This window comes from Bos indicus x Bos taurus, chromosome 29, assembly GCF_003369695.1.
Source record: "Bos indicus x Bos taurus breed Angus x Brahman F1 hybrid chromosome 29, Bos_hybrid_MaternalHap_v2.0, whole genome shotgun sequence".
Taxonomy (NCBI): Eukaryota; Metazoa; Chordata; class Mammalia; order Artiodactyla; family Bovidae; genus Bos; species Bos indicus x Bos taurus.
This window is the reverse complement of record NC_040104.1, coordinates 32,571,777-32,598,942: the sequence shown is the minus strand read 5'-3', so window position 1 is coordinate 32,598,942 and position 27,166 is coordinate 32,571,777. Positions and strand designations below refer to the sequence as shown.

Here is a 27,166-nt window from a genome sequence, read left to right as displayed (position 1 = left end):
TGCTCAGGTTCATGTCCATCGAGTTGGTCATCTAACCATTTCATCCTTTATTGCCCCTTCTCCTCCTGCCCTTAATGTTTCCCAGCATCAGGGTCTTTGCCAGTGAGTTGGCTCTTCTCATCAGGTGGCCAGAGTATTGGAGATTCAGCTTCTGCATCAGTCCTTCTGATAAATATTCAGGGTTGATTTTCTTCAAGATTGACTGGTTTGATCTCTTTGCAGTCCAAAGGACTCTCAGGAGTCTTCTCCAGTACCCTAATTCATCAATTTTGTCCATAGCATTGAAGTAATTGACTTCTAAAGCAGTGGTATTCAATTCTGGTAGTCACTGGGATCACTCAGTTTTAAAATTATAAAATTTTGGCCTTAATTATGGTCAACCATACTAAATCAGAATTTATGGGGGTCAAACAAATACATTTGTATTTCTGAAAAGTTCTTGGTGATTATTATGCTTTTTTTTTTTTTTAATAATTAGAAACTAGTTTCTAAAGCACTGTTGTATTTGACTCTAAGGAGCATACATTCTAAATAGTCATGGTTAAAGATATAATTTCCATTGTAGTATGGAAGAATAATGAAAAACTTTATTAACTCTGGATATATTTATATCTATTGTCAAGCCTATTTAAGGTAATAATATCTATCTTCATTAAAACTATTGATTCCATGTGATGGGGATTTTTCCCACTTTCTTGTAGATTTTATTCCTTCTATTTCTCAGAAGCATTAGAAATTGCTTATAAATTCAGTGCTGTACAGTATAAAATGGTTATGCGTTGATCATCGTACATTTAGAACAAGGTCCAATTTTACTGGAAGGAGATCCTAGAGAAATGATGATAAAGGTCATGGGTCAGCAAACTTTTCCTGTAAAGGACCATATAGCACATATTTTAGATTTGTGAACAACCTAAATATTTTAGGTCTGTTACAGCTACTCGGCTTTGCCATTGGAACATGAAAGAAGCCATAGAAAATATGTAAATGAATGGATGTGACAGTGTTTCAGTAAAACCATTTACAAAGCCAGCAGTATTACTGACCTTTGATATAGTGATGCGGTTCCTACCAGAGAAGGAATGATTTTTCTAAGGCAACGAAATTAAGACTTGGCAGAGAACTCACTATGTGGAATGCTGTTGGCATTTTTATTTAATCTTCATGTGATGTATAAATGGAAACCAAGTGATTAAGGAATTTCTCTAAAGCCTGTCCGTAGCACATGGATTCATACTCAGTTTAGCTAGGCCAAATTTCTGCCTTTTAAACCACATCATTGTGGTTTTTTGTACTTTCGAATGCCTTAGAATAGGAGAATGAAGAGAAAAGCAAGAACCTTGTGAATTTTCAGCAGTGCTTAGGACTGAGTAGGTATTCCATCTTTGAGTATGGTGAACTAAATAAGACAGCAGTAGTCATGGAATGTAGTAGAAGGGCTTGAGGTGAGTCCTGGAGGAAGGGTTGTAAAATTTGGATTTTTCTAAAATTTCCAAAATGTATTTCCTTTTGCTCAAAAATAAAGAGGTATGTTCTTCTTTCTGATTCCAGTAGCTGCTGCTGGTGGTGACGATGTCAAATAACGGCCTAGACATTCAAGACAAACCTCCAGCCCCTCCGATGAGAAATACCAGCACTATGATTGGAGCTGGCAGCAAAGACGCTGGAACCCTAAACCACGGTTCCAAACCTCTGCCACCAAACCCAGAGGAAAAGAAAAAAAAGGACCGATTTTACCGAGCCATCTTACCTGGAGATAAAAGTATAGTATTTCATTTCTTTCTCATCATTTGTATACTTAATTTTTTTTTTTTTTGGTAACCTGAATAAAATATTTGTTGCTTCTTTCACTTAATGTTCTTTTAACCCCCTCTTTTCTCATTAAATAGTTTCTTTGTCTTTTTTCCTGACATGACTGAAGTCAAATAGAAAATAGACCCATTTTTATCCTCTATTAATTATATCTGAGCAAAATTTGAGGAAAATAATTATGCTGTTGCTAGATCTTAGTCAATCTGAATTTACTTATTTTTTAAGTTCATAACTGTTTATGACCTCACAAAATATAAGAAATATTGAAATGTCTTCATTTGGAAATTTTTTCTCCCCAAACTGGTTTCATTTGGAAGGTCTTCTTTCCAGATTTTTTGATTGCCTCTTCTTTAGTCATATGTCCTAGATTTAAACCCAGATTTAAGCATTAAACATCAGTAAGAATGACAAGTAATAGCTGAGGTAAAAAAAGTAGGCCTTAGCATGACTTCACTAAGAAGAAGTAATGCTAGGGAATTCTCTGATTCCCTGGCAGTCCAGTGGTTAAGGCTTGACACTTGCAGTCAAGGCTTGACACTTTCATTGGAGGCCTGGGTTCAATCCCAGGTAGGGGCACTAAGTTCCCACAAACCATGTAGTGCAGCCAGGGCTCATTTCCTCTTTATGAATAAAGCTTTTAGAATAATCAGTACTTTAACAGTGTATCTAATGAAGTCACTGATACCCTATGAATAAGATAGTGAAATAGAGGGTTGGATGTCCACATGAATAAATGACTTTGGTCTGACCACCCAAATATGTAAGTGGCTGTTGAAATGAAGTAAAGTTCTCAGCCACGTTTGTAGGGCTTTGTTTTTATGGCATGCTGAAAAAATTGCTGTTTTGTCTGCAAATAGTTATCATGAGCTTCTCACTTAGGAAGCCCTGGTTCAGATCCTGGATTCATCACTTAATAGCTCTCTAACCTTAAGTATGTCAGTTAACTCCTTTGACTTTTAGTTTCCTGTGTCTAGGAAAGGTTGGGATTTAACATTTTTGTGCTTCATCAAGAAAGTGAAAAGATAACCCACAGAATGGGAGAAAAACTCCCAAATCATATATCTGATAAGGAACTTATATAAAAAAAAATAAGGAGTTACCCATATGACCTAGAAATGAAAAATTATGTCAACACAATAACTTGTACATGAATATTTATAGCAGCATTATTAATAATAGCCAAAAAGCAGGAGCAGCTCAAATATTCATTGAGGATGAATGGGTAAATAAAATGTTATATATCTATCTATACAAAGAAATAATATTTGGTAACAAAGAAATGAAGCCCCGATCCATACTACAAGATGGGTGAACGTTGAAAACTGGTGAAAGAAACCAGTCCCAAAGGACCATATATTATATAATTCTGTTTATATGAATTATTCAGGCAAACTCATAGATAAAAAGTAAAAGAGTGTTGTCTAGGGTTGTAGGAGTCGGTGAATGGGATTAGGGAGTGATGGCTAAGAGGTGTGGAGTTTCTGTTTTTACTTTTTATTGGTGTATAGTTGCTTTACAGTCTTGTGTTAGTTTCTATTGTACACAAAGTGAATCAGCTAAAGATACACATATATCCCCTCTTTTTTGGTTTCCTTCCCATATAGGCCACCACAGAGCAGTGAGTAGAGTTCTCTGTGCCATACAGTAGTTTCTCAGGGGTTTCCTTTTGGGTGAAGAGAATGTTCTAAAATTGATTGTGGGGATGGTTCTCCAGGTCTGTGAACATATTGACCCATTGAATTTTATACTCTGAGTGAATTTTATAGTATGTGGATTTTATCTCAGTAAAACTCTGTTTAAAAAAAAACAACAGCTGATGGAGCCATTTAGACATCATTGGGAACTGAGGGGATGACCTTATGTATTGAATGGGGAGGTAGATATCTAGATATTGTTATAGTCTTGGTTCTCTCATAGATTGGCTGCCTGGTTTAGGTCAGGTATTATCTGTGAACTTAGTGCCTTCATCTAAAATATTACAGCCACACAGATATAGGGACCACAATATGATACCAGTAGGGAGAAGGAAGAGGGTTGTTATGGAACAACACATATGAAATCATGTGTGTGAAACCTTTGAAAATCATAAAGTGCTATAGAATTTAAAGAATCTTTCATTCAATAAAAAGTAATAAAAAATAAAAAATTCATCAAACAAGTTGAAATATAGTCTCTTACAGTTTTGAAATCCTATAATTATATAAATGAGATATAAATGTGAAGTTGGATCAGGTTGTATATTATGGGAAACAAAACTAGGCCATTGTGAAGTATTTTGATCAGCAATAAAGCTGTAGATGCAGAGGTTCTTCTAGAAATCCTCGTTGAGTAAGCCTAGGCCAAATCTGGTCTGAAAATAAAACTCATAGCTCAAGATCAAAGCATAGAAGTTTTCTATAAGTTCAAAGCATAGAGGTAGAAAGCATATCGTTATGAGAAGTTCTTGTGAAATGATCTAGTGGCCTCTTTTTCACTCCCTAATTTTGGATTTTCTATACATACCCTAAACACATAGGTTTTACTCCTTTGCATTAATACTTTGCTGTGCTGTGCTGAGTCACTCAGTCATGTTCAACTCTTTGTGACCCTTTGGACTGTCGCCCACCAGGCTCCTCTGTCCATGGAGATTCTCCAGGCCAGAATACTGGAGTGGGTTGTCATGCCCTCCTCCAAGGGATCTTCCCAACCCAGGGATCAAACCCAGGTCCCCTGCATTGCAGGCAGATTCTTTACCGTCTGAGCCACTGGGAAGCCCTATTAGACGGCTGTAATTAATGCATACATCAAAATGAAATAAATGAGTTTTTCCCCTTTGTTTGGAAATTTTATTCAGCTTGATTTCATTCAACCAATAGGCATTTGTTGACCTGCAGCTTTGTGCTTAACAATCCTAGAAGGATACATAGCAGTGTTGGCAGTCTTTGAAGTAGTATGCTCTCCGTAAATTATTTGAAACTTTATACCTGCTACACAGAGTAATGAGCTAGAATTGAACTTAGAGAACCTGAATTGAGTCCTACCTCTAACATTTATTAAATCTGTGATTTTTTTTTTTTTTTTTGTCCTTTTACCTGTTGATTTTAATCCCTGTATCCTTAACTGTAAGGTGGGAATAATTATAATTCCCAGTCATCCCATATTATGAGTAGGCTATTGTCATTTCATGTAGTGGATGTAAAAGCATTTTTTAAACTAAAACACTACCGAAATACGAATATTTTTTTAAAGGGAAACCTCATTTCCTGTTTGATTTGGTATCTATAACAACTCATTTTCGATTGGAGAGGCTAAAGCTTAGAGAAAAGTAAATTGATCAAGGTCTTAACAGCTGGAAGGTGGAAGGAATGAGTGTGAAACTAAATCTTTGTTAAGTATCTGCCACATCACAGAATACTATCTGTTAATTGTTCCCAACCCAGATTGCACGTCTGACTCATTCATGGTTCTTTTTTGAAATACAGATGCATGGGTCCTACTAATACTTTTGGAGCCAGAATTTCCATAGAGGAGCCTGGCAGGCTATAGTCCATAGGGTTGCAAAAAGTCGGAGACAACTGAAGTGACTGAGCAGGCACACAGTCTTGGGGTCTAAGGGGATTTGGAGAAGAGAAAGAAGAGTTCTGTGTGGGCTGCATTAGTGGTTGAGACTTGAGCTAGCAATGGGTAGAATGTCTGTACTCATTACCTAATGCTGACCTCCACCATGGGTTTAGTGTGTGCCTGGAGGGATGCATAAATGATTGTGAGAAGCTGTAATTGAGGGCCTGTGATAGGTGGCGCTGAGTTGCAGAATTCCATGTGGGAAAGTCTGGTTCCTGTGGTTAGGATCTGGATGGAGCCTTTGGTTTATTCTAAGAAGTTCTTCAGCATTTAGTTTGGAATTTTTTTCTGGCTGCATTTTCACAACCAAAGTGGAATTCTCCAAGCTTGGGAAGAGTTTAGCTAAGTTAATTTTAAAACTGGACTACATCAGTGTTTATCTCTCCAAGTTTGGAGTGTTTTACTGCCTTGAGCTCAGATTAGCTCAGCTGAACCCATGAGAGGGGCTTCTTAAAAATAAATCTTAAAAAAAAAAGTCAATGATTTGTGCTGGAACTTGGATAGCTGTATTGCAACTTCGGATTTTGCAATGTCAGCCTTATTTCCCATGCTATCAGGAAGTCAAATGGAATTAGCCAAAGATAGGGTTAATATTAATATTAGGATGGATGGGGTTGCAGACTTCTTTTTGCACTTTATTTCTGTAAGTCTGTGATATCTGGTTTCATGAAATCAGGTGATTTGTTCTTTTTCCTCAGTCATAATTTCTCTGTCTTAATGAGTGGGTGGGTAAACCCTACTCTGACACTTTCCTTTATTAATAATAATTTATGTTTATAAAGCTCTTTAGCTTTTATAAAGCACATGCATTCTCTTTATCTTAGTTGATCCTTAAAATAATAATAGTAATAAATGTAGAAATAACAAATAGTACTAACACAATAGTAATAAGCATCACATTTGTTGTTATTCAGTCGCTCAGTTGTGTCTGACTCTTTGCAATCCCATGGATTACAGCACACCAGGCTCCACTCTCCTCCATTGTCTTCCAGAGTTTGCTCAGATTCATGTCCATTGAGTTGGTGATGCTATCTAACATCTCATCTTCTGCTGCCCTCTTCTCCTTTTGCCTTTTCAATCTTTTCCATCATTGGGGTCTTTTCCAGTGAGTCAGCTCTTTGCATCAGGTGGCCAAAGTATTGGAGCTTCAGCTTCAGTATCAGTCCATTCAATGAATATTTGGGGTTGATTTCCTATAGGATTGATTGGTTTGATCTCCTTGCTGTCCAGGGGATTCTCAAGAGTCTTTTCCAGCACCGCAATTTTAGACCATCAGTTCTTTGGCTCACTTATATTAGGAGCTTTGATGGTTGTGAAATATACCAGTTTTTCATGGAGATAAATATTTCACTTCGTAGACAGCAAACTGAGGTAACTCAGTTTAAATAACTTAACCAAGGTGGCTCGATGGATGTGAGTCTGGGTGAACTCCGGGAGTTGGTGATGGACAGGGAGGCCTAGTGTGCTGTGATTCATGGGGTTGCAAAGAGTCAGACACGACTGAGCGACTGAACTGAACTGAACTGAACTGAAGGTCTACTTAGGAGTGGCTGATGTGTAATTGTAGCTCTTCTCTATGATTCCAGGGACCTTTCCACTCTACAGCTGTGATACTTTTGTGCTCAGAGAGTCAAGGACTTGCCCAAGGTCATATGATACATAGTTGCATGGAGTTTGGCATTTGAAATATTGTCTCAATTTCTGGACTGGCTCTTTAATTTTTCTAAGTCCTCAGACACCAATGTACTATTTGAAGGCTCCCATCCTATAGATGTTCAGACTAATGCCTTTGGTAGAACTGATTTGTTTAGTTCTTTTAACTTATTTTAAAACAAATTTGCGTTTAATGACATCCATTCATATTCACTTAGTCTGCAATATAGGGAAGACACAGTGCTTGTAGAAGAAGCTATGTTGGAGTTCAGGCCCTTGAGGTTATTACCATTGACCATCCCTGACTTTGTGACCTTTGGCTCTACCTTTCTTCATCTCAATTATCTAACCTGTGTAAGTGAAATCGCTCAGTCGTGTCCGACTCTTTGCGACCCCATGGACTGTAGCCTACCAGGCTCCTCCGTCCATGGAATTTTCCAGGCAAGAGTACTGGAGTGGGTTGCCTTTTCCTTCTCCAGGGGATCTTCCTGACCCAGGGATCAAACCCGGGTCTTCTGCATTGCAGGTAGGCACTTTATCATCTGAGCCACGTGGGAAATCAACCTGTAGTATGGGTACATAATAATATTTACCTATTAGAGTTGTTGAATGGATTATTATTATTTTTAAAATATTTATTTATTTATTTTTCTTCATTGGCTCTTAGCTGTGGCATGTAGGATCTAGTTCCCTGACCAGGCATGGGACCCGGGGGCCTCTGCATTGGGAGCAGAAAGTCTTAGCCACTGGACCACCAGGGAAGTCCCTGATTGGGTTATTAATACTAAAGATTCAAACTGAAGCTTTATTAACAGTTGGTAGTAATTTTGTGGCTATTATTGCTTGCTGTCATGGTTTTCTTTTGAAATCTGTGATTAACACCTTAAAGTTGTTTGAGATGTACAAAATAACAACTCTTATGAAGTTCCTCCAAGAATGAAGAGTGGTCCTGGGAAAATACCTTTCTCTTCTTGTATGTAGGCTGTATTTCCAGTTGGTTTAGACAGGGCTCTTGGAGGGGGCCACATTAAAAAATTTTGTGCCCTAGGACTAAGCAGACCCAAGGAAAGGTTTCCCAAGAAGTTCTCAAGAGTTCTCTGTAATGTCAGAGGCAGAACTCTAAGCTCTGGACATGGGCCTAGATCTCTGGAACAAGTACTCAATATTTGAAGCTGAGGCCAAAATGATAAGCCTCTTGAAACTACTAATCTCAGATATTCTTTATATGTTCAAGTGTTAAGTGATTTCATTTCCCAGGGGTTCTTTTCTATAGACTGTTCATCCTGTGAACCACTCTCTTTGTTTCTATTACCAAGGTTCCTTTTGAAATTCTGTGCCTGTGGTGGGTATATTATATGGCATATTAATAACATATCATAGAAATAACATATAAAAATATTATATCTGGAAAACAAAAATCTAAGTAAAACATAAAAATAATGTAAAAGTGTTCTTCCCTACAATCTTTTGACTGACTAGATCAGGAGAAATTTAGGAACAGAAAGCAATTCTAAAGCCTTGCAACATGCCCAGTGCATTCTAGCTATGAGTAAGACAGATGGACTTATGTCATAAATGAATGCTTAATTTGGGCCATAGCAAGCCCTTCCCTTTCACAAAGCATCTGCTTCTGGAAGGAAAATTGCCAAATGTAAAAATAGCTTAAACCCTAGCAGTTGGAATGTAGGCAAATGGTTCTCATTAAGATACTAAGGGAAGAACCTTTGGAATCAGACCTGGGTTCAAATTCATCTCTTACTAGCTGTATAAGTTTGAGCAAATTATTTAACTGCTTTTAAGTTTCCTCATCTGTAAAATGACAGTGGTAATAATATATCCCATAGGATTATGACAATTAAGGAAAATATTCTAGTATCTTATATGTGTTAACTCTTATTTAATGTTATTTCTCCTCTTCATAACAGGAAGTTTTCTTGATGCAGCTTGAAATTGTTTAGAGGGGGTAAAGTAGTAGAAAAGGGCCTTGGCTCTGAAGCCACATTTTTAAAAATTTAAATTACTTCCATAACTGTAGAGAAGTCCATATTTCAGTTTCATAGTCTCCAAGTAAAAATTGATTCTCAGGATTGTGGTGATTATATGAGATGATATATATGAAGTACCTATTAAAACTGTGGGATGCTGTGTCAGGAAGAGATGTAGTTACAGGGCTTTGAGAGTGCTGATCTTTCTGTTTTCATAGACATTTGGAATGTAGGAGCTCAAAGGGCACTTAAGATCATCTAGTTCATTTTCCACATTTTTCAGATGAGAAAGCTGACAACCTGGACTATGTGGTATAGTAGAGGCAAAACTGGCCTTGATTTTTTAGACCTTTTTGTCCTCTCCTTCCCTAGCTCCCACCTAGGCCAAAAACTGCCTTTCTTTAGGGTTGTGTTGGGTCTATTGAAGACATTAGGACTTCAGAATATCTTTTGGCCAGTGTGTTGAGCTACCACAGAACAGGATTTTAAAACAGGATTGTGTACTTCAGGTCAGAGCTGGTAAAAATGAAACATATAATCCTGCCCTGGAGAGAATTTGCATGTCTTAGGCAGATTCCTTAGATTCCTTGCCGGGTTGAGTTAGGTGTCTGATCATTTGTTCCTTTCTTCACTCAGTGTCTGAGCACCTATTTTATACCTGGATTTTGCTAGCTGTTGGGGTTCGTGATAAGCTGGACATGATCCCTGCACTTAGAACTGAGTCTGCTTAGAAAAGTAAACTCTGAAAGTAGGCAATAACTATCATGGATGTGGGAACAGAGGGGAAGGTGAACACCCCAGTGCAGAGATGAGAGAAGACTTCACAGAAGAGATGACCTTTAAGCTGAGACCTGACAAGGATAAAGGAAAGGGTTTGTGTGGTGGCATGGCAAGAGAAGGGAAAGGAAAAGACAGGATTTACAGGCAAAGGGAGTAACTAGAGACAAAGTCAAGAGGTGTGGAAGAGCACATTATGTGCTAATGGTGGACCATTACCACTGGTTCAGTGTATTTGGTGAAGACTGTATTTTCATAAGTACAAGTATGCCTTGGAGATGCTGTGGGTTTAGTTCTGACTACCTCAATAGAGTGAGCATCACAGTAAAAGGAGTCACATGAATTTTTCTGATTTCCAGTTCAGTTCAGTCACTCAGTTGTGTCCGACTCTTTGCGACCCCATGAATCGCAGCACGCCAGGCCTCCCTGTCCATCACCAACTCCCAGAGTTCACCCAGACTCATGTCCATCGAGTCAGTGACGCCATCCAGCCATCTCATCCTCTGTCGTCCCCTTCTCCTCCTGCCCCCAATCCCTCCCAGCATCAGAGTCTTTTCCAATGAGTCAACTCTTCGCATGAGGTGGCCAAAGTACTGGAGTTTCAGCTTTAGCATCATTCCTTCCAAAGAAATCCCAGAGCTGATCTCCTTCAGAATGGACTGGTTGGATCTCCTTGCAGTCCAAGGGACTCTCAAGAGTCCAACACCACAGTTCAAAAGCATCAAATCTTCGGCGCTCAGCCTTCTTCACAGTCCAACTCTCACATCCATACATGACCACAGGAAAAACCATAGCCTTGACTAGACGGACCTTTGTTGGCAAAGTAATGTCTCTGCTTTTGAATATGCTATCTAGGTTGGTCATAACTTTCTTCCAAGGAGTAAGCGTCTTTTAATTTCATGGCTGCAGTCACCATCTGCAGTGATTTTGGAGCCCCCAAAAATAAAGTCTGACACTGTTTCCATTGTTTCCCCATCTATTTCCCATGAAGTGATGAGACTGGATGCCATGATCTTCGTTTTCTGAATGTTGAGCTTTAAGCCAACTTTTTCACTCTCCTCTTTCACTTTCATCAAGAGGCTTTTGAGTTCCTCTTCACTTTCTGCCATAAGGGTGCTGTCATCTGCATATCTGAGGTTATTGAGATTTCTCCTGGCAATCTTGATTCCAGCTTGTGTTTCTTCCAGTCCAGCGTTTCTCATGATGTGCTCTGCATATAAGTTTAAACAGGGTGACAAAATACAGCCTTTACGTACTCCTTTTCCTATTTGGAACCAGTCTGTTGTTCCATGTCCAGTTTGAACTGTTGCTTCCTGACCTGCATACAGATTTCTCAAGAGGCAGGTCAGGTGGTCTGGTATTCCCATCTCTTTCAGAATTTTCCACAGTTTATTGTGATCCACACAGTCAAGGGCTTTGGCATACTCAATAAAGCAGAAATAGATGTTTTTCTGGAACTCTCTTGCTTTTTCCATGATCCAGCGGATGTTGGCAATTTGATTTCTGGTTCCTCTGCCTTTTCTAAAACGAGCTTGAACATCTGGAAGTTCACGGTTCACATATTGCTGAAGCCTGGCTTGGAGAAGTTTGAACATTACTTTACTAGCATGTGAGATGAGTGCAATTGTGTGGTAGTTTGAGCATTCTTTGGCATTACCTTTCTTTGGGATTGGAATGAAAACTGACCTTTTCCAGTCCTGTGGCCACTGCTGAATTTTCCAGATTTGCTGGCATATTGAGTGCAGCACTTTCACAGCATCATCTTTCAGGACTTGAAATAGCTCAACTGGAATTCCATCACCTCCACTAGCTTTGTTTGTAGTGATGCTTTCTAAGGCCCACTTGACTTTATGTTCCAGGATGTCTGGCTCTAAGTCAGTGATCACACCATCGTGATTATCTGAGTCATGAAGATCTGTTTTGTACGTTCTTCTGTGTATTCTTGCCACCTCTTATTAATATCTTCTGCTTCTGTTAGGTGAATATAAAAGTTACGTTTACACTGTACTGTGGTCTATTAAATGAACATCTATTTTTAAATAAACAGTGTACATACCTTAAGTGAAAAATACTTTAATCACTAAAGTATGTTAATCATCATCTGGTAATGCAAGGTTGCCACAAATTGTCAATTTGTAAAAAGTACTTAGTTACTGTGAAGTATAATAACTCCAAGCATAGTAAAACAAGGTTTTCCTGTAGTGGGAGATAGAGGATATAAGTCTGTAGGGCAGAGTTCTCAAAATCTTTATAAAAAAGTTTATTTTTTATAGAAGCTTTAGATTCACAGCAATATTGAGTGGAAAGTACACAGATTTCCTGTAAACACTCTGCTCCCACATATGCACATCTAATCTCACTATCAACATCTTGTCCTTAGGTGGTACATTTGTTACAATAGATGAACCTACATCAGCACATCATATTCGCTTCACATCCATATTTTACATGAGACTTCACTGTTGGTGTTATAAATCTGTGAGTTGAATAAATATATATATGTATATGTATACACACACACAATATTATAGTATCATGCAAAATATTTTCATCACCCTAAAATTTCTCTCGGAGAAGGCAATGGCACCCCACTCCAGTACTCTTGCCTGGAAAATCCCATGGACGGAGGAGCCTGGTGGGCTGAAGTCCATGGGGTCGTTAAGAGTCGGACACGACTGAAGCAACTTAGCAGCAGCAGCAGCAGCAAAATTTCTCTGTGCTCTGGTAACTCATCCTTCCTTCCCCTCTCATCTCTGGCGACACTGATCCTTATACTGTCTCCATAGTTTTACCTTTTCAGATGTCAGATAGTTGGAATCATGTAGTATGTAGTCTTTTCAGATTGGTTTCTTTCACCTAGTAGTGTGGATTTAAGGTTCCTCATTATCTTTTCATGGCTTGATAGCTCATTTCTTCTTAGTGCTGAAAAATATTCCATTTTCTGGATGTATCATAGTTTATCCATTCATCTACTGAAGGACATCTTGGTTGCTTCCAAGTTTTGGCAGTTATGAATAAAGCTGCTGCAGACATCCACGTGCAAGTTTTTGTGTGAATAAGTTATCAGATCCTTTGGGTAAATAACGGAGGAGCACGAATGCTGGATTGTATGGTAAGAGTATGTTTAATTTTTTGAGAAACTGCCAACCTTTCTTCCAAAGTGACTGAACCATTTTGCACCCCTAGTTCTAATGAATGAAAATACTTGTTATTCCATATTCTTGTTAACATTTTCTGTTGTCAGTTTCAGATTTTGGCATTCTAGTAGGTGTGTAGGGGTTTTTATTGTTTTAATTTCAGTTCCCTAATGAAATATGATGTTGAGTATCTTTTCTGTCTGTATATCTTCTTTAGTGAGGTGTCTCTTCATGTCTTTTGCCTATGTCGTTCATCGGTTTGTTTTCTTATTATTGAATTGTGTGTGTGTGTGAAATTATAGTTTTTATTGGGTTGGCCAAAAATTCATTTGCATTTTTCTGTAAGATGGTGAGGAAAGCCTGAATGAAAATTTGTTCCAACTCAATATTTTATTAAAAAGTTTTTTTTATTGGGGTTGGTTAACAATGCTGTGTTGAGTTTTAGGTATATAGCAAAGTGAATCTGACATACATATACCCACTCTTTTTTGAATTCTTTTCCCATGTAGGCCATTATTGAGTATTGAGTAGAGTTCCCTGTGCTATGCTGTAGGTCTTCATTATCTATTTTATATATAGTAGGAGTGACAGGAGGAGAGTGAAAAAATTGGCTTAAAGCTCAACATTCAGAAAATGAAGATCATGGCATCCGGTCCCATCACTTCATGGGAAATAGATGGGGAAACAGTGGAAACAGTGTCAGACTATTTTTCTGGGCTCCAAAATCACTGCAGATGGTGACTGCAGCCATGAATTAAAAGACGCTTACTCCTTGGAAGGAAAGTTATGACCAACCTAGATAACATATTTAAAAGCAGAGACATTACTTGGCCAACAAAGGTCCGTCTAGTCAAGGCTATGGTTTTTCCAGTAATCATGTATGGATGTGAGAGTTGGACTGTGAAGAAAGCTGAGCGCCGAAGAATTGATGCTTCTGAATTGTGGTTGGAGAAGACTCTTGAGAGTCCCTTGGACTGCAAGGAGATCCAACCAGTCCATTCTAAAGGTTATCAGCCCTGGGTGTTCTTTGGAAGGACTGATGTTGAAGCTGAAACTCCAGTACTTTGGCCACCTGATGCGAATAGCTGACTCATTGGAAAAGACTCTGATGCTGGGAGGGATTGGGGGCGGGAGGAAAAGGGGACGACAGAGGAGGAGATGGTTGGATGGCATCACCGACTCGATGGACGTGAGTTTGGGTAAACTCTGGGAGTTGGTGATGGACAGGGAGGCCTGGCGTGCTGCAATTCATGGGGTCGCAAAGTGTCGGACACGACTGAGTGACTGAACTGAACTGACTGAGGAGTGCCAGAATACAAAGGCTTTGGGGCTGGGAGCCTGAAGACCTCAATCCTGGCCCCAGATCTGCTGCTGACTTGCTCTGTACCTTGGAAAGGCTACTTAACTTCTTGAAACTTCTGGTTTCTTCTGTCAAATGGGCACCAGTATCACTATCCTACTTGTTACAAAATTGCATTGAGGCTCCAATGGACTGCTGCTGCTGCTGCTGCTGCTAAGTCTCTTCAGTTGTGTCTGACTCTGTGAGACCCCATAGACTGCAGCCTGCCAGGCTCCTCCGTCCCTGGGATCCTCCAGGCAAGAATACTGGAGTGGGTTGCCATTTCCTTCTCCAATGCATGAAAGGGAAAAGGGAAAGTGAAGTTGCTCAGTCATGTGCAACTCTTAGTGACCCCATGGACTGCAGCCTACCAGGCTCCTGCATCCATGGGATTTACCAGGCAAGAGTACTGGAGTGGGTTGCCAGTGCCTTCTCCATCCAGTGGACTAGGTCTAGCTAATAACCAAGACCTGAAATTCTTTTTAGCTGGGAGAGGGTTATATTAATTTGCTAGTGCTGCTGCAACAAATTACCCCAAACACGAAGCTTAAACAAGAAATTTTCAGTTTTGGAGGCTGGAAGTCCAAGATGAAGGTGTTCGTAGGGTTGGTTCCTTCTGAGAGCTGTGAGGAAAAATTTGTTGGGCTTGAAGAAGCACTGCTCTGATCTCTGCATTTATCTCCTCCTGTGTGCATTTGTCTCCAAATATTCCCTTTTTATAAGGACATTGACAGGATTAGGGACTGAACCTACTTCATGACCTAATCATATTTTAAATAATTATATCTGCAATGGCTCTGTTTCCAAATAAGATCATACTATGAGGTACTGGGAGTTAGAATATATGAATTTGGGGGGAACACAAGGGTATGACAAGGGCACAATAACTCTGTAAATATTGAAGCTTTTTGTGCCAGATCAGCAGACCTTTAGTGAACACCTGCTAATGATTCTTTGAGGTCCTAGCCTAGGGAGGCAGCATAGAATAGTGGTTTAGAACTTAGAGCCTGGGCCAGACTGCCTAGATTTGAGTCTGACTGCTGCTGTTACTAACCGTTTGATCTTGGGCGAATAGCTTAGTCTCTATGCTTCAGCATCTTTATCTGCAAAGTAAGGATGATAGTACTTAACTGATAAGGTTGCTGTGAGGCCACAGTGAATATTATTACATATGAAGAACTTGAATTAATACATAAGATACAGAGATATATTTTACAGTACAGGGCATATAGCCAATATTTTATAACAACTTTAAATGGAGGATAGTTTATAGAAATATTGAATTACAGTGTGGTTCACCTGAAACTAATATTGTAAATCAATTATAATAGAAAAAAGTAACTTGAATCAGTGTACTTGATTAATTATTAGATACTCATTTTAAGAAACAATTTCCAAATCTAAAATTCCATAATGTGGAGAACCTTAAAGTGATGCATAATCAAGAATCAAAAGGTAGAAGCAGGTTTTAAAAGCTTATAGAATATAAGATGTCTGGGTTGGAAGGCTCTTTAGAGACCATTTACTTGAGTCTTCTCATTTTGCAGATGGGGAAACCAGGGTTCAGAAAAAGGAAGTTACTTGCCCTGGATCAACAGACTCATTAGTGGTAAAACTAAGACATTTTGATAAATGTTCTGTCTGCTCCTGCCTTACTTTAGTTCAATGAAAAATTAAACCTTTAATCATGAATTGAGCATCTACTTCAATCTAGGTCTGGTTTTGGGCTCTGTAAATACACAGGTAAATTTGTATCATAGTCCTTGGCCTTTAAAAGAGCTTAGAGCTCAACAAAAGAGCTAAATAAATAAAGATGTAGTCATATCCTTGTTTTTACCTCCTTTTTCCTGTTTCTCTTGCAGCAAATAAAAAGAAGGAGAAGGAACGGCCAGAGATTTCTCTTCCTTCAGATTTTGAGCACACGATTCATGTTGGTTTTGATGCTGTCACAGGCGAGTTTACAGTAAGTTTTGGGTCACAGAAAGACATTTGGTCTTTCAGAGTTCTGGCTATGCACTGTTAAATTTAATCTTTTCCAGACTTCCTGATGCCTCTGTCTTTTCCTGAGACCCCTATTACTATCTTCTCATGTTCTTGAGAGGGACAGTTTCTACACCTCCAGAATTGTACCAGAGAAGCCTTTAAATCTCCATTCCTTAAATAGACCTCGGTTAAGTGGCCTTTTGGCAGGGACTCTGTGGTGGGCATTGATGATCCAGAGACAAATCAGATAAGGTTCATGCTTTAAAGGAGGAATAGCCTGTTGAGGAGCAAACATCTCAAGAAGTTAACTGATACAGTAAGATGTCTTGTAAGAGAGGCCTGTGAGAAGCTCTGAGAGCAGAGAAAGGAATGACTAAACTCATCTTTAGCTGCTATCAGTTATCAAAGTTAGTTCTTTTAAAAAAACTTAAAAAATTGTTTTTATTTTATATTGGAGTTTTGCTCCTTGGAAGGAAAGCTGTGACAAACCTAGATAGCATATTAAAAAGCAGAGATATTACTTTGCCAACAGAGGTCTGTGTAGTCAAAGCTATACTTTTTCCAGTAGTCATGTATAGTTGGGAGAGCTGGACCATACAGAAGGCTGAACACCGAAGAATTGATGCTCTTGAACTGTGGTGTCGGAGAAGATTCTTGAGAGTCCCTTGGACTGCAGGGAGATCAAACCAGTCAATCCTAAAGGAAATCAATCCTGAATATTCATTGGAAGGACTGATGCTGAAGCTCCAATACTTTAGCCATCTGATGCGAAGGGCTGACTCATTAGAAAAGATGCTGATGCTGGGAAAGATTGAAGGCAGGAGGAGAATAGGATGACAGAGGATGAGATGGTTGGATAGCATCACCGACTGGATGGACATGAGTTTGAGCAAGCTCCGGGAATTGATGATGGACAGGGAAGCCTGGTGTGATACAGTCCATGGGGTTGCAAAGAGTCAGACATGACTGAGCGACTGAACTGACAGATAGCCAGTTAACAATGTTGTGAATTTCTGGTGGACAGCAGGGGTACTCAGTCATACATATACATGTATCCATTCTCCCCCAAACTCCTTTTCCATCCAGACTGCCATGTAACATTGAGCAGACCTCCCTGTGCTATACAGTAGGGTCTTGTTGGTTACCTATTTTAAATATAGCAGTGTGTAGGTGGTGATCCCAAACTCCCTAACTATCCCTTCCCCCCATCCTTTCCCTCGGTAACCATAAGTTTGTTGTCTAAGGTTGTGGGTCTGTTTCTATTTTGTAAGTAAGTTTAATTGTATTGTTTCTTTTCAAGTTCTGCATATAAGGGGTATCATATGATATTTCTCTGTCTGAGTTACTTCACTTAGTATAATAATCTGTAGGTCCATCCATGTTGCTGCAAATGAGATTATTTCATTCTTTCTTATGGCCGAGTAGTATTCCATTGTCTGTCTATACCACATTTTCTTTATCCATTTCTCTGTCAGACATTTAGGTTGCTTCTTTTGGCTATTTCTTGGCTATTGTAAACAGTGCTGCAATGAACATTGGAATACATGTATCCATTCAGATCATATTTTTCTTTGGATGTATGCCCAGGAGTGGGGTTGCAGGGTCATATGGTAGCTCTATTTTTAGTTTTTTAAACTAAACCTCCATACTGTTCTCTATAGTGGCTGTACCAATTTAAATTCTCACCAACTGTGTAGGAGGGTTCCCTTCTCTCCACACCATCTCCAGCATTTATTGTTTGGGGATTTTTTGATGATGGCCATTCTGACTGGTGTGAGGTAATATTCATTGTGGCTTTGATTTGCATTTCTCTAATAATTAGTCATGCTGAATTTCCACTACTATTGCATTACTATTGATTTCCCCTTTTACAATTGTTAAAATTTGCCTTATATATTGAGGTGCTCCTATGTTGAATACATATATGTTTACAGTTTTTATATCTTCTTGGATTCATCCCTTGATCATTATGTAGTGTCCTTCTTTGTCTCTTGTAACAGTCTTTGTTTTAAAGTCTGTTGTGTCTTGTATGAGTATTGCTACTCCAGTTTTCTTTTAATTTTGATTTCCATGGAATACCTTCTTCTAACCCCTCACTTTCAGTCTGTATGTATCCCTAGATCTGAAGAGAGTCTCTTGTAGACAGCATCTATATGAGTCTTGTTTCTGTATCTACCCAGCCGGTCTTTGTGTTTTGGTTGGCACATATAATCTATTATCAATATGTATATTCCTATTGCCATTTTGTTAATTATTCTGTTTGTTTTCATAGGTCTTTTTTCTTCCCTTCCTCCTTTGTTCTCTTGCGGTTTGATTACCATCTTTAGTGTTGTGTTTGGGGTGATCTTTCTTTTGCTTATGTGTATCTATAGAATCTACCTGCAATGCAGGAGACCCTGGTTGAAGCCCTGGGTCAGGTAGATCCCCTGGAGAAGGAAATGGCAATCCACTCCAGTATTCTTGCTTGGAGAATCCCATGGACAGAGGAACCTGGCAGGCTACAGTCCTTGTCATTGCAAAGAGTCGGATATGACTGAGTGACTAACACACAATGTAGTTTTTGGGTTTGCTGCACCCATGAGGTTTTGATATAACAATACATATATATAGAAGTTTTCTTTTTTAAAGTTGCTAGTCTCTTTCCCACCCAGAGGAGTTCCTTTAGCATTTGTTGCAAAGTGGGTCTGCTGGTGCTGAATTCTCTTAGTTTTTGCTTGTCTTTAAATCTTTTGATTTCCATGTCAAATCTAAATGTTATTTCCTATCTCAAGAGGTATAGTATTCTTGATTTTGCTTTTGTGAGCAGCGACTTTAACCCACTTGTCTGCTGATGAGTGGGACTGTGTTCCCTCCCTGTTTGTTGTTTGGCCTGAGGTGACCTAACCCTGGACCTAAAGGCTCTATGATAGGGCTGATGGCAGCCTGCAGGAGCGCTCATGCCAATGGGTAGTACTGCTGCCAGTGCCCTTGTCACCGTGAGCCGCAGCCACCCCTTGCCTCTTCAGGAGACTCTACAGCACTAGCAGATAGGTTTGGTTCATTCTCCTGTGGGGTTTCTGCTCCTTTCCCTGGGTCCTGTTGGGCTCAACGTTTTGTATGTGCTCTCCAAAAGTGGAGTGTGTTTCCCCTAGTCCTGTGGAAGTTCTGTAGTCAAATCTCATTGGCTTTCAAAGTTAGATTCCCTGGGGTTTCCTAGTGCCATTGCCAGACTCCTAGTCTGGGAAGCCTGACGTAGGGCTCAGAATCTTCACAAGAGTGGCAGAACTTCTGTGTGGTAAAATTGTTCTCCAGTTTGTGGGTCTCCCACCTGGTGGATATTGGATTTGGTTTTACAGTGATTGTGCCTGTCCTATGATCTCATTGCGGCTACACCTTTGTCTTTGGATTTTTTTTTGATGGGTTCCAGCAAACTAGCTAACTGTTCAGCAGTTAGTTGTGCTAAACTAACTAACTGTTGGAGGAGGAGGTGAGCACACGTCCTCTGCTTCCCCATCTTGAACCAATCTTCCACTCCACAGTTAGTTCTGAATTTGCTTCAGGGTCCCTGTGACTGTGTGCCTTGCTGACAGCCTTATATATCTCTCTTACAGGGGATGCCAGAGCAATGGGCCCGCTTGCTTCAGACATCAAATATCACTAAGTCGGAGCAGAAGAAAAACCCGCAGGCTGTTCTGGATGTGTTGGAATTTTATAACTCAAAGAAGACCTCCAACAGCCAGAAGTATATGAGCTTTACAGGTATGGAGATTGTGTCCAGGACAGTCTAGGGCCAAAAAAAAATGTTTTCATATTGGATGCCTGTTGATGTGAAGGAAGAACATTACAGGAAGAGTAGAGATGGCACTTTCACTAAGATGGAATTTTGGAATTTGAGAGCTACGATTTTGGGTTTTTGCATCAAACTTGAGTCTTTACTCTAAAACGGCATGTTTCTAAAAAATACTGTGATGTTATGTATAAAAACATAGACTTTGTGCTAGAAAATCTGGATTCTGATACTGACTAGATTTTAGTAATTACTTTATTTCTTTGAGCTTCAAAATGGGGATGTTATTTCCTATCTCAAGAGGTTGTAATGAGAATAAATGAGCTCACTGATGTGAAAGTTCTTTGTAGGTTATAAAACAGCACCGTGGAAATGTAAGCCATTGTTACCATTGTTTCAATATCAGTAAGTTATGTGATAACACATTTAAGTAGGCAAGCCCAATTTCTTCCTCAAGAAATGAATTTTTATCAGTCAAATGAAAAAAGGCCAAATATAATAATAAATGTTCTTTAGATGTATTCGTTGTGTCTGCATAAAGGGCTGTGTTTTTCAGAATGTTTTTCATACCAGAATTGGAATTAGAATCCAGGTCTCCTAATTCCTGGACTAGGAATTACCACTTCCTTCTAGTAACTCTTACTCAGAACACCTCCTTCCATGGCAGAGAGATTTTTCTTTTCTTAAGCAAGTCCTAAGAAGGCCTACATTTCTGGAAACTTGCCTTTTATATAGCATCTTAGAATTTTAGGGCAAGTAGTATCTTTAGTATATACCACTTCCAGTTTCCTCTTGTTTTGCAAACATTAGAGCCCCAAATGCCTTTCTATTGTGCCTAAATTAATAGTCTCTTAACCACTATTCTTAACTCTGAGTTCAATGCTTAATGCTGGTGTTACTGTTGTCTCTTTTAAAGGTCAGTGTTGTTGGGGATAGTGAGAACCAGGATGAACTAACTGATTTTGAAGGATACTTTTCCCAGCAAGTATCTGGCTTGTAGCAAAGGGCACAGATGGTGAGGATGACAAACTGCAGCTTTGCTCATTCTCATAGTGGTGCCCAGCAGAGCATTATACATGTCCCTAGCATATTCCTTCCTTGATATCTGTCCCCGCTGGATCTATCTCACTTCTTCCATTCAGGGAGTGAGTTATTCCAAGGCAGTATTGGGTTTGAGGGATCATGGGTAGGAAAGTTTTCTAGATTAGGGTTTGTGTTTTCAAGAGTTTGTCATGGAGATGTCAGATTATGAGCTGGTTTTGAAAGCCTCAGTAGCAAAGTCTTTGAAATAATCTCTTTTTATGTGTATGTGTGTAGATACATACAAATACTGTTTCTGTTTATGGAAGCAGCTCTGTGGGTTTCTGTATGTTTGGAATATAAAAAGTCCCCTTTAAGTATATATGAGTGAATATGGGTATATGATATACACATTCAGGGTATTGTGTGTATGTTCCTGGATGTATCCATAAATGAATAACATTGAAGGATTTTTTGTTTTCTGTAAGTTGAAGACCAAAGCAGCTCCAGGCAAAACTGTGTATTTGTCATAGTTATTTTTTTATTGAAGTATAATTGATTTACAGTGTTGTGTTAGTTACTGCTATACAGGAAAGTGATTCAGTTATATATACACTCTATTTTAAAATATTCTTTTCCAGTATGGTTTATCATATGATATTTTTTCCCTTAAAAAATTATTTATTAAAAATTTTAATTGAAGGATAATTGCTTTACAGTATATCATAGGGTATTGAATATAGTTCTCTGTATTATACAGTAGATCTCATTTTTTTATGGCATAGTTATTTTAAATGTCCTCTCTCTCATTTTCCTATTTCCTTTCTTCTCATACTATTCTCATATTAATTATGACAACACTACTTCAATTTGTATATGCTTGCACATAAATTATCTCATTTGATTCTCATGATGACATTGAGAGACTGGCAGCACAAGTACTGTTACCCACATTTTGCATACTCAGAGAAATTATTTAGGCTCAGGGGAAGTAAGTGATTTATTCATAGAGCCTTAACATATCAATTGAGTGATACACCAGTGATGTAAGTGTGTTTTCAACTTGGTCTTTAAATCCTTTGCTGTCTAAAACCAAAGCACAATTTTTCATGCCAATTTTTTTTTTGTTTCCTGTTTTTTTAACACTTTATTTTCTGTACCAACTAATAGGTAATGTGATAAGCAAAATTTAGACTAGATTGACAACTTCAGTCTGGTTTTAGAAAAGGCAGAGGAACCAGAGACCAAATTGCCAACATCCGCTGGATCATGGAAAAAGCAAGAGAGTTCCAGAAAAACATCTATTTCTTCTTTATTGACTATGCCAAAGCCTTTGACTGTGTGGATCACAATAAACTGTGGAAAATTCTGAAAGAGATGGGAATACCAGACTACCTGACCTGCCTCTTGAGAAATCTGTATGCAGGTCAAGAAGCAACAGTTAGAACTGGACACGGACCAACAGACTGGTTCCAAGTAGGAAAAGGAGTACATCAAATCTGTATATTGTTACTGTGCTTATTTAACTTATATGCAGAGTACACCATGAGAAACGCTGGGCTGGATGAAGCACAAGCTGGAATGAAGATTGCCGGGAGAAATATCAATAACCTCAGGTATGCAGATGATACCACCCTTATGGCAGAAAGTGAAGAAGAACTAAAGAACCTCTTGATGAAAGTGAAAGAAGAAAGTGAAAATGTTGGCTTAAAGCTCAACATTCAGAAAACAAAGATCATGGCATCTGATCTCATCACTTCATGGCAAATAGATGGAGAAACAGTGGAAACAGTGGCAGACTTTTATTTTTTTTGGCTCCAAAATCACTGCAGATGGTGACTTCAGCCATGAAATTAAAAGACACTTACTCTTTGGAAGAAAAGTTATGACCAACCTAGACAGCATATTAAAAAGCAGAGACATTAGTTTGCCAACAAAGGTCTGTCTAGTCAAGGCTATGGTTTTTCCTGTGGTCATGTATGGATGTGAGAGTTGGACTAAAAAGAAAGCTGAAAGTGAAGTCGCTCAGTCGTGTCTGAGTCTTTGCGACCCCATGGACTGTAGCCTACCAGGCCCCTCCCTCCATGGGATTCTCCAGGCAAGAGTACTGGAGTGGGCTGCCATTTCCTTCTCCAGGGGATCTTCCCGACCCAGGGATCGAAACCGGGTCTTCCGTATTCCAGGCAGACGCTTTAACCTCTGAGCCACCAGGGAAGCCCAAAAGAAAGCTGAGCACCGAAGAATTGATGCTTTTGAACTGTGGTGTTGGAGAAGACTCTTGAGAGTCCCTTGGACTGGAAGGGGATCCAACCTGTCCATCCTAAAGGAAATCAGTCCTGAATATTCATTGGAAAGACTGATGTTGTAGCTGAATCTCCAGTACTTTGGCCACCTCATGCGAAGAGCTGACTCATTTGAAAAGATCTTGATGCTGGCACAGATTGAAGGTGGGAGGAGAAGGGGACGACAGAGGATGAGATGGTTGGATGGCATCACCGACTCGATGGACAGGAGTCTGAGTAAACTCCGGGAGTTGGTGATGGACAGGGAGGTCTGGTGTGCTGCAGTCCATGGGGTCGCAAAGATTTGAACATGACTGAGTGACTGAACTGAACTGACAACCTCAGGTTCTGGGTTTTAGCCCTCTTTGCCACGAATTTGTGGCATTTGATTTATGTAATCTTAAACCAGTTTCTTTTCCTCTGAACCTTAGTTTATTTATTTGTAAAATGAAGGGATTGGAAGTGCTTTCTGCTGTGTCATTCTGTGCTATGAAATTTAATTTTTATATATAAAAATTGTACATCTCATTTAGAAGGTGCAAACTTACTCTTCTTTTATACGGTTGAGATATGTTTATTACCAGAATACCCAGTCCTCCAAAACAGTAGTACTACGGACGGTTGGAGGTGGTGCAGTGAAGGCATAGTATTCTGCTTGGTATGGAATTTGCTTTTGGACAAGAAAAACAAGTGAATTGTGTTTAAGCTATATCCTGATTTGATTTCTCTAGGGTACAGCTTGCCATTCAGGGCTTGCTTTAAGAACATATTATCACAGTTTGTGGGTTCATAATTTGTCACAGGATCACAGGAGCTATACCTGACACTTTCATGTATGTGAGATCTTGGACATTATCTGGGCTTGTTTCCTGGTGAGGTAGATGTAGGATTTGATATAATATTTCTTCTCCTTAATTCCATTGTTGGTGAACTGATGAAATCAATTTCTTCTTGGACTTCTAGGAATTAAAGAATAAATCCAAACATAGTACTTGGTGTTTAAACTTATTTTCTTGCTAGATCTCCATTGGGTTTGTGTATCATACTTTATCAAGTTTAAGATATCATTGATTGTAAGATGCATTGTTATTTTACATACATGAAGAAAAAAGAAGCTGCCAATTAAATCATGAAATACCTTTGACTGTAGGACACATCTTTGTTTCAGAGATGTTAATGTGAAAAAATATATATCTTGGAATTAATAAAATTTGGTGATGTTGAGGGAGTTTAGATCTAGTGTCAGAAATTGTCAGAAATAAGACCATACCTTTAATTATACTTGACATGACCGTGTTGTGCTAAGATGCTTAGTCATGTCCGACGCTTACCCCACGGACCGTAGCTCACCAGGATCCTCTATCAACGGGGATTCTCCAAGTGAGAATATTGGAGTGGGTAGCCTATCCCTTTTCCAGGGGAACTTCTCCACCCAGGAATCAAACCAGGGTCTCCTGCATTGCAGACAGATTCTTCACCAGCTGAGCTACCCGGGAAGCTCTTTTCCTAAGTTTTTCTTAGTTTTTCTAAGTTTTAACTAAGTTTCCTTAGTTTTTCTCTCCTTGTGGCGAATAGACATGAATATAGAAGGATCCTTTCTAAAAGCTGAAGTCGCATGCTGATTTGTTATAGATGTCTCAGGGTGATACCAGTCAGGAACTGTTTCCTTTTCTCTTAGAATGGAGGAAATTTCCTTAATCACTGAGGCTTGATAATGTGGATATAGTTATAGCATAGTATTTAGAATTAGACCAGGATTCAAATCTTGACTCCTAATAACCTGTGTGTTAAATAATTTGTAGACAAATCACTTCAATGAATGTCAGTTTCCAAATTTATAAAAGTAGACATAATAATAGTACCCAGCTGTAGCAAGGATTAGAGGTGGTAATGTGTATAAAGTATTTAGCATGGTATTGAGACTGTAGTATCAGTAACACTGTTATTCTAAGCTTGGCAAGTATTTTACTGAATAGGCTTCTTAAGTCTTAAGAAAGGATTCACTGTAATTGTTTACTGACTGAATCACTTGTCTTTTTTCTTTTGTAGATAAATCAGCTGAGGATTATAATTCTTCTAACACTTTGGTAAGCCTTTATTTCCTCTATTCTGATATGGGCAGGTATGATTTTTAGGGATCAGGTCAGTGTGGTAGATGCAGAGTCTGGGCTGGTGGGCACTCATCTTGGTCACTCTCCCACCCTGGGCCTCAGAGTAAAGGACTTGAAGTTAATAAGCAGTAGATTTCCCTTCCAGCTTTAATTTATTAATGCTCTAGAAATCCTAACCCTGGAACCAGAAGAACTGGCTCCTAGACTCAGTTTTCAGTTTTAGCTTTGAACCTTTTTGCCTTTCTGAGCTTCAGTTTTTTTCTCAGTAGAATGAGGACTATACACTTTGCCTTACCTGGAAATGTCCTCAAATAGCTGCATTTAAAAGAGAATTCCTTCTTTTGGGTTAATTGGGTTTACAAAACCAGGATTAGGATTAATTGTTGAAGGGAGCAGATTCTATTAATTTAAGGTCATTCATTCTGTCCTCTGAAGTTGTAGTGAATGTCCTATCACATGAGGGAATGTATAGAAGTCATTGATGACCTCATGGGTCCCTCTGACCTTCACAACTTACCAATTCCTTTTTCTAAAGCAGATTATGAGATGAGGTATTGATGTATTTGAAAGGGTCTTATAATGAGTAAGCTGTGGCTTACTATACTAGATTACTGCTATTCTTTTTATCTAGTGCTGTCTCTTGTGCACAGTTGGTTATTTTATGTTGATTTACTAAACATTTGCAAAGCCGCTATTCTATGCCAGGTCCTCTGTGGAGAAATGACAGTATAGGGATGAATCAGACATTATCAAACTCCTGATCTCCCAGTCGTATGAGTGTCATGAAGGCGCAAACAGTTACAGTACAGGATGCTAAAACTTCATGAGGCCAGGAACTGTGTCTCACCTGTCAGCTGCAGGTTCCACGGCATGTGGCACACAACGATATAATACTGAATAAAATTAAACTGTGGCACGTACTGAATAAAAGATTGGATGTTTAAGGAAAGCTTCCTGATGGTGAAGTCTGAACTGAATGAGTTAGTTGTCTTGGGGAAGAATAATAAAGAGACAAGTGTATTCCAGGCAGAGGATAAATAGCATGTGCTAAGGCAAGGAGGTTCGTGAGGTTGGCTTGCACAGAGAACTGCGAGTGGTTTGTTATGATTGGAACGTGAAGTGTAGGCAGGTCAGATCATGTAGGAATTTTAACTTTTAAAGGTAATAACAAGCTATTGAAGGATCTTAAGTGGAAGAGTCATACATTCTAACACAATACTGAGTCACAATCCAAGAACGTTGAATCATGCTTCCAGCATTGGAGATTGGTTTATTCTGAGTCATTTATACTGTAATTAGTGATTTAAAAAAAAAGGTTCACATGTCCATTGCCAGTAGCATCCTGGGTCCTTTCATATTCACGATCTCTTTTACTCTTCACAGGAGTTTAATGAGACAGGTTATTATCCTTGTATAATAGATGATAAAACTGAAATTGAGAAGGGTTATTGGCAATAGGTAACTGATTCCCAGTTCGTTTTGCTTTCCACTGATTCATTTTTTCATCAGATGGAAGAGATACAGTTAAAAGGTGGTGAAGAACTTGCTGATGTTAAGATCCTTGGAAATTTCTCCCCATTATTGAGTTGTAAATTGTTGAAGAAGGGATGTTAACCAAAGCTGAACTGTACTTTGTGGCTCAAATGTCTTTATGCTTTTAAAGGCGAAGTAGCAGCTATTACTTATTGAGTAGCTAAGATG

At 39.0% G+C, this 27,166-nt stretch overlaps 1 protein-coding gene across 4 annotated transcripts in view; it reads left to right on the top strand.

Annotated features, from left to right (window-relative positions):
- PAK1 (p21 (RAC1) activated kinase 1) overlaps nucleotides 1-27,166 on the top strand; it is a 161,661-nt gene that overhangs the window by 82,584 nt on the left and 51,911 nt on the right. For 3 of the 4 annotated variants that reach the window (XM_027531450.1, XM_027531449.1, XM_027531448.1), the window contains 4 exons: nucleotides 1,552-1,762; nucleotides 16,166-16,266; nucleotides 19,877-20,024; nucleotides 25,404-25,441. In XM_027531450.1, coding sequence (XP_027387251.1) covers nucleotides 1,573-1,762; nucleotides 16,166-16,266; nucleotides 19,877-20,024; nucleotides 25,404-25,441 — 477 coding nt within the window. In that variant the 5' untranslated portion in view covers nucleotides 1,552-1,572. The remainder of the gene's footprint in view (nucleotides 1-1,551; nucleotides 1,763-16,165; nucleotides 16,267-19,876; nucleotides 20,025-25,403; nucleotides 25,442-27,166) is intronic. The other variant, XM_027531451.1, reaches the window with a different exon arrangement.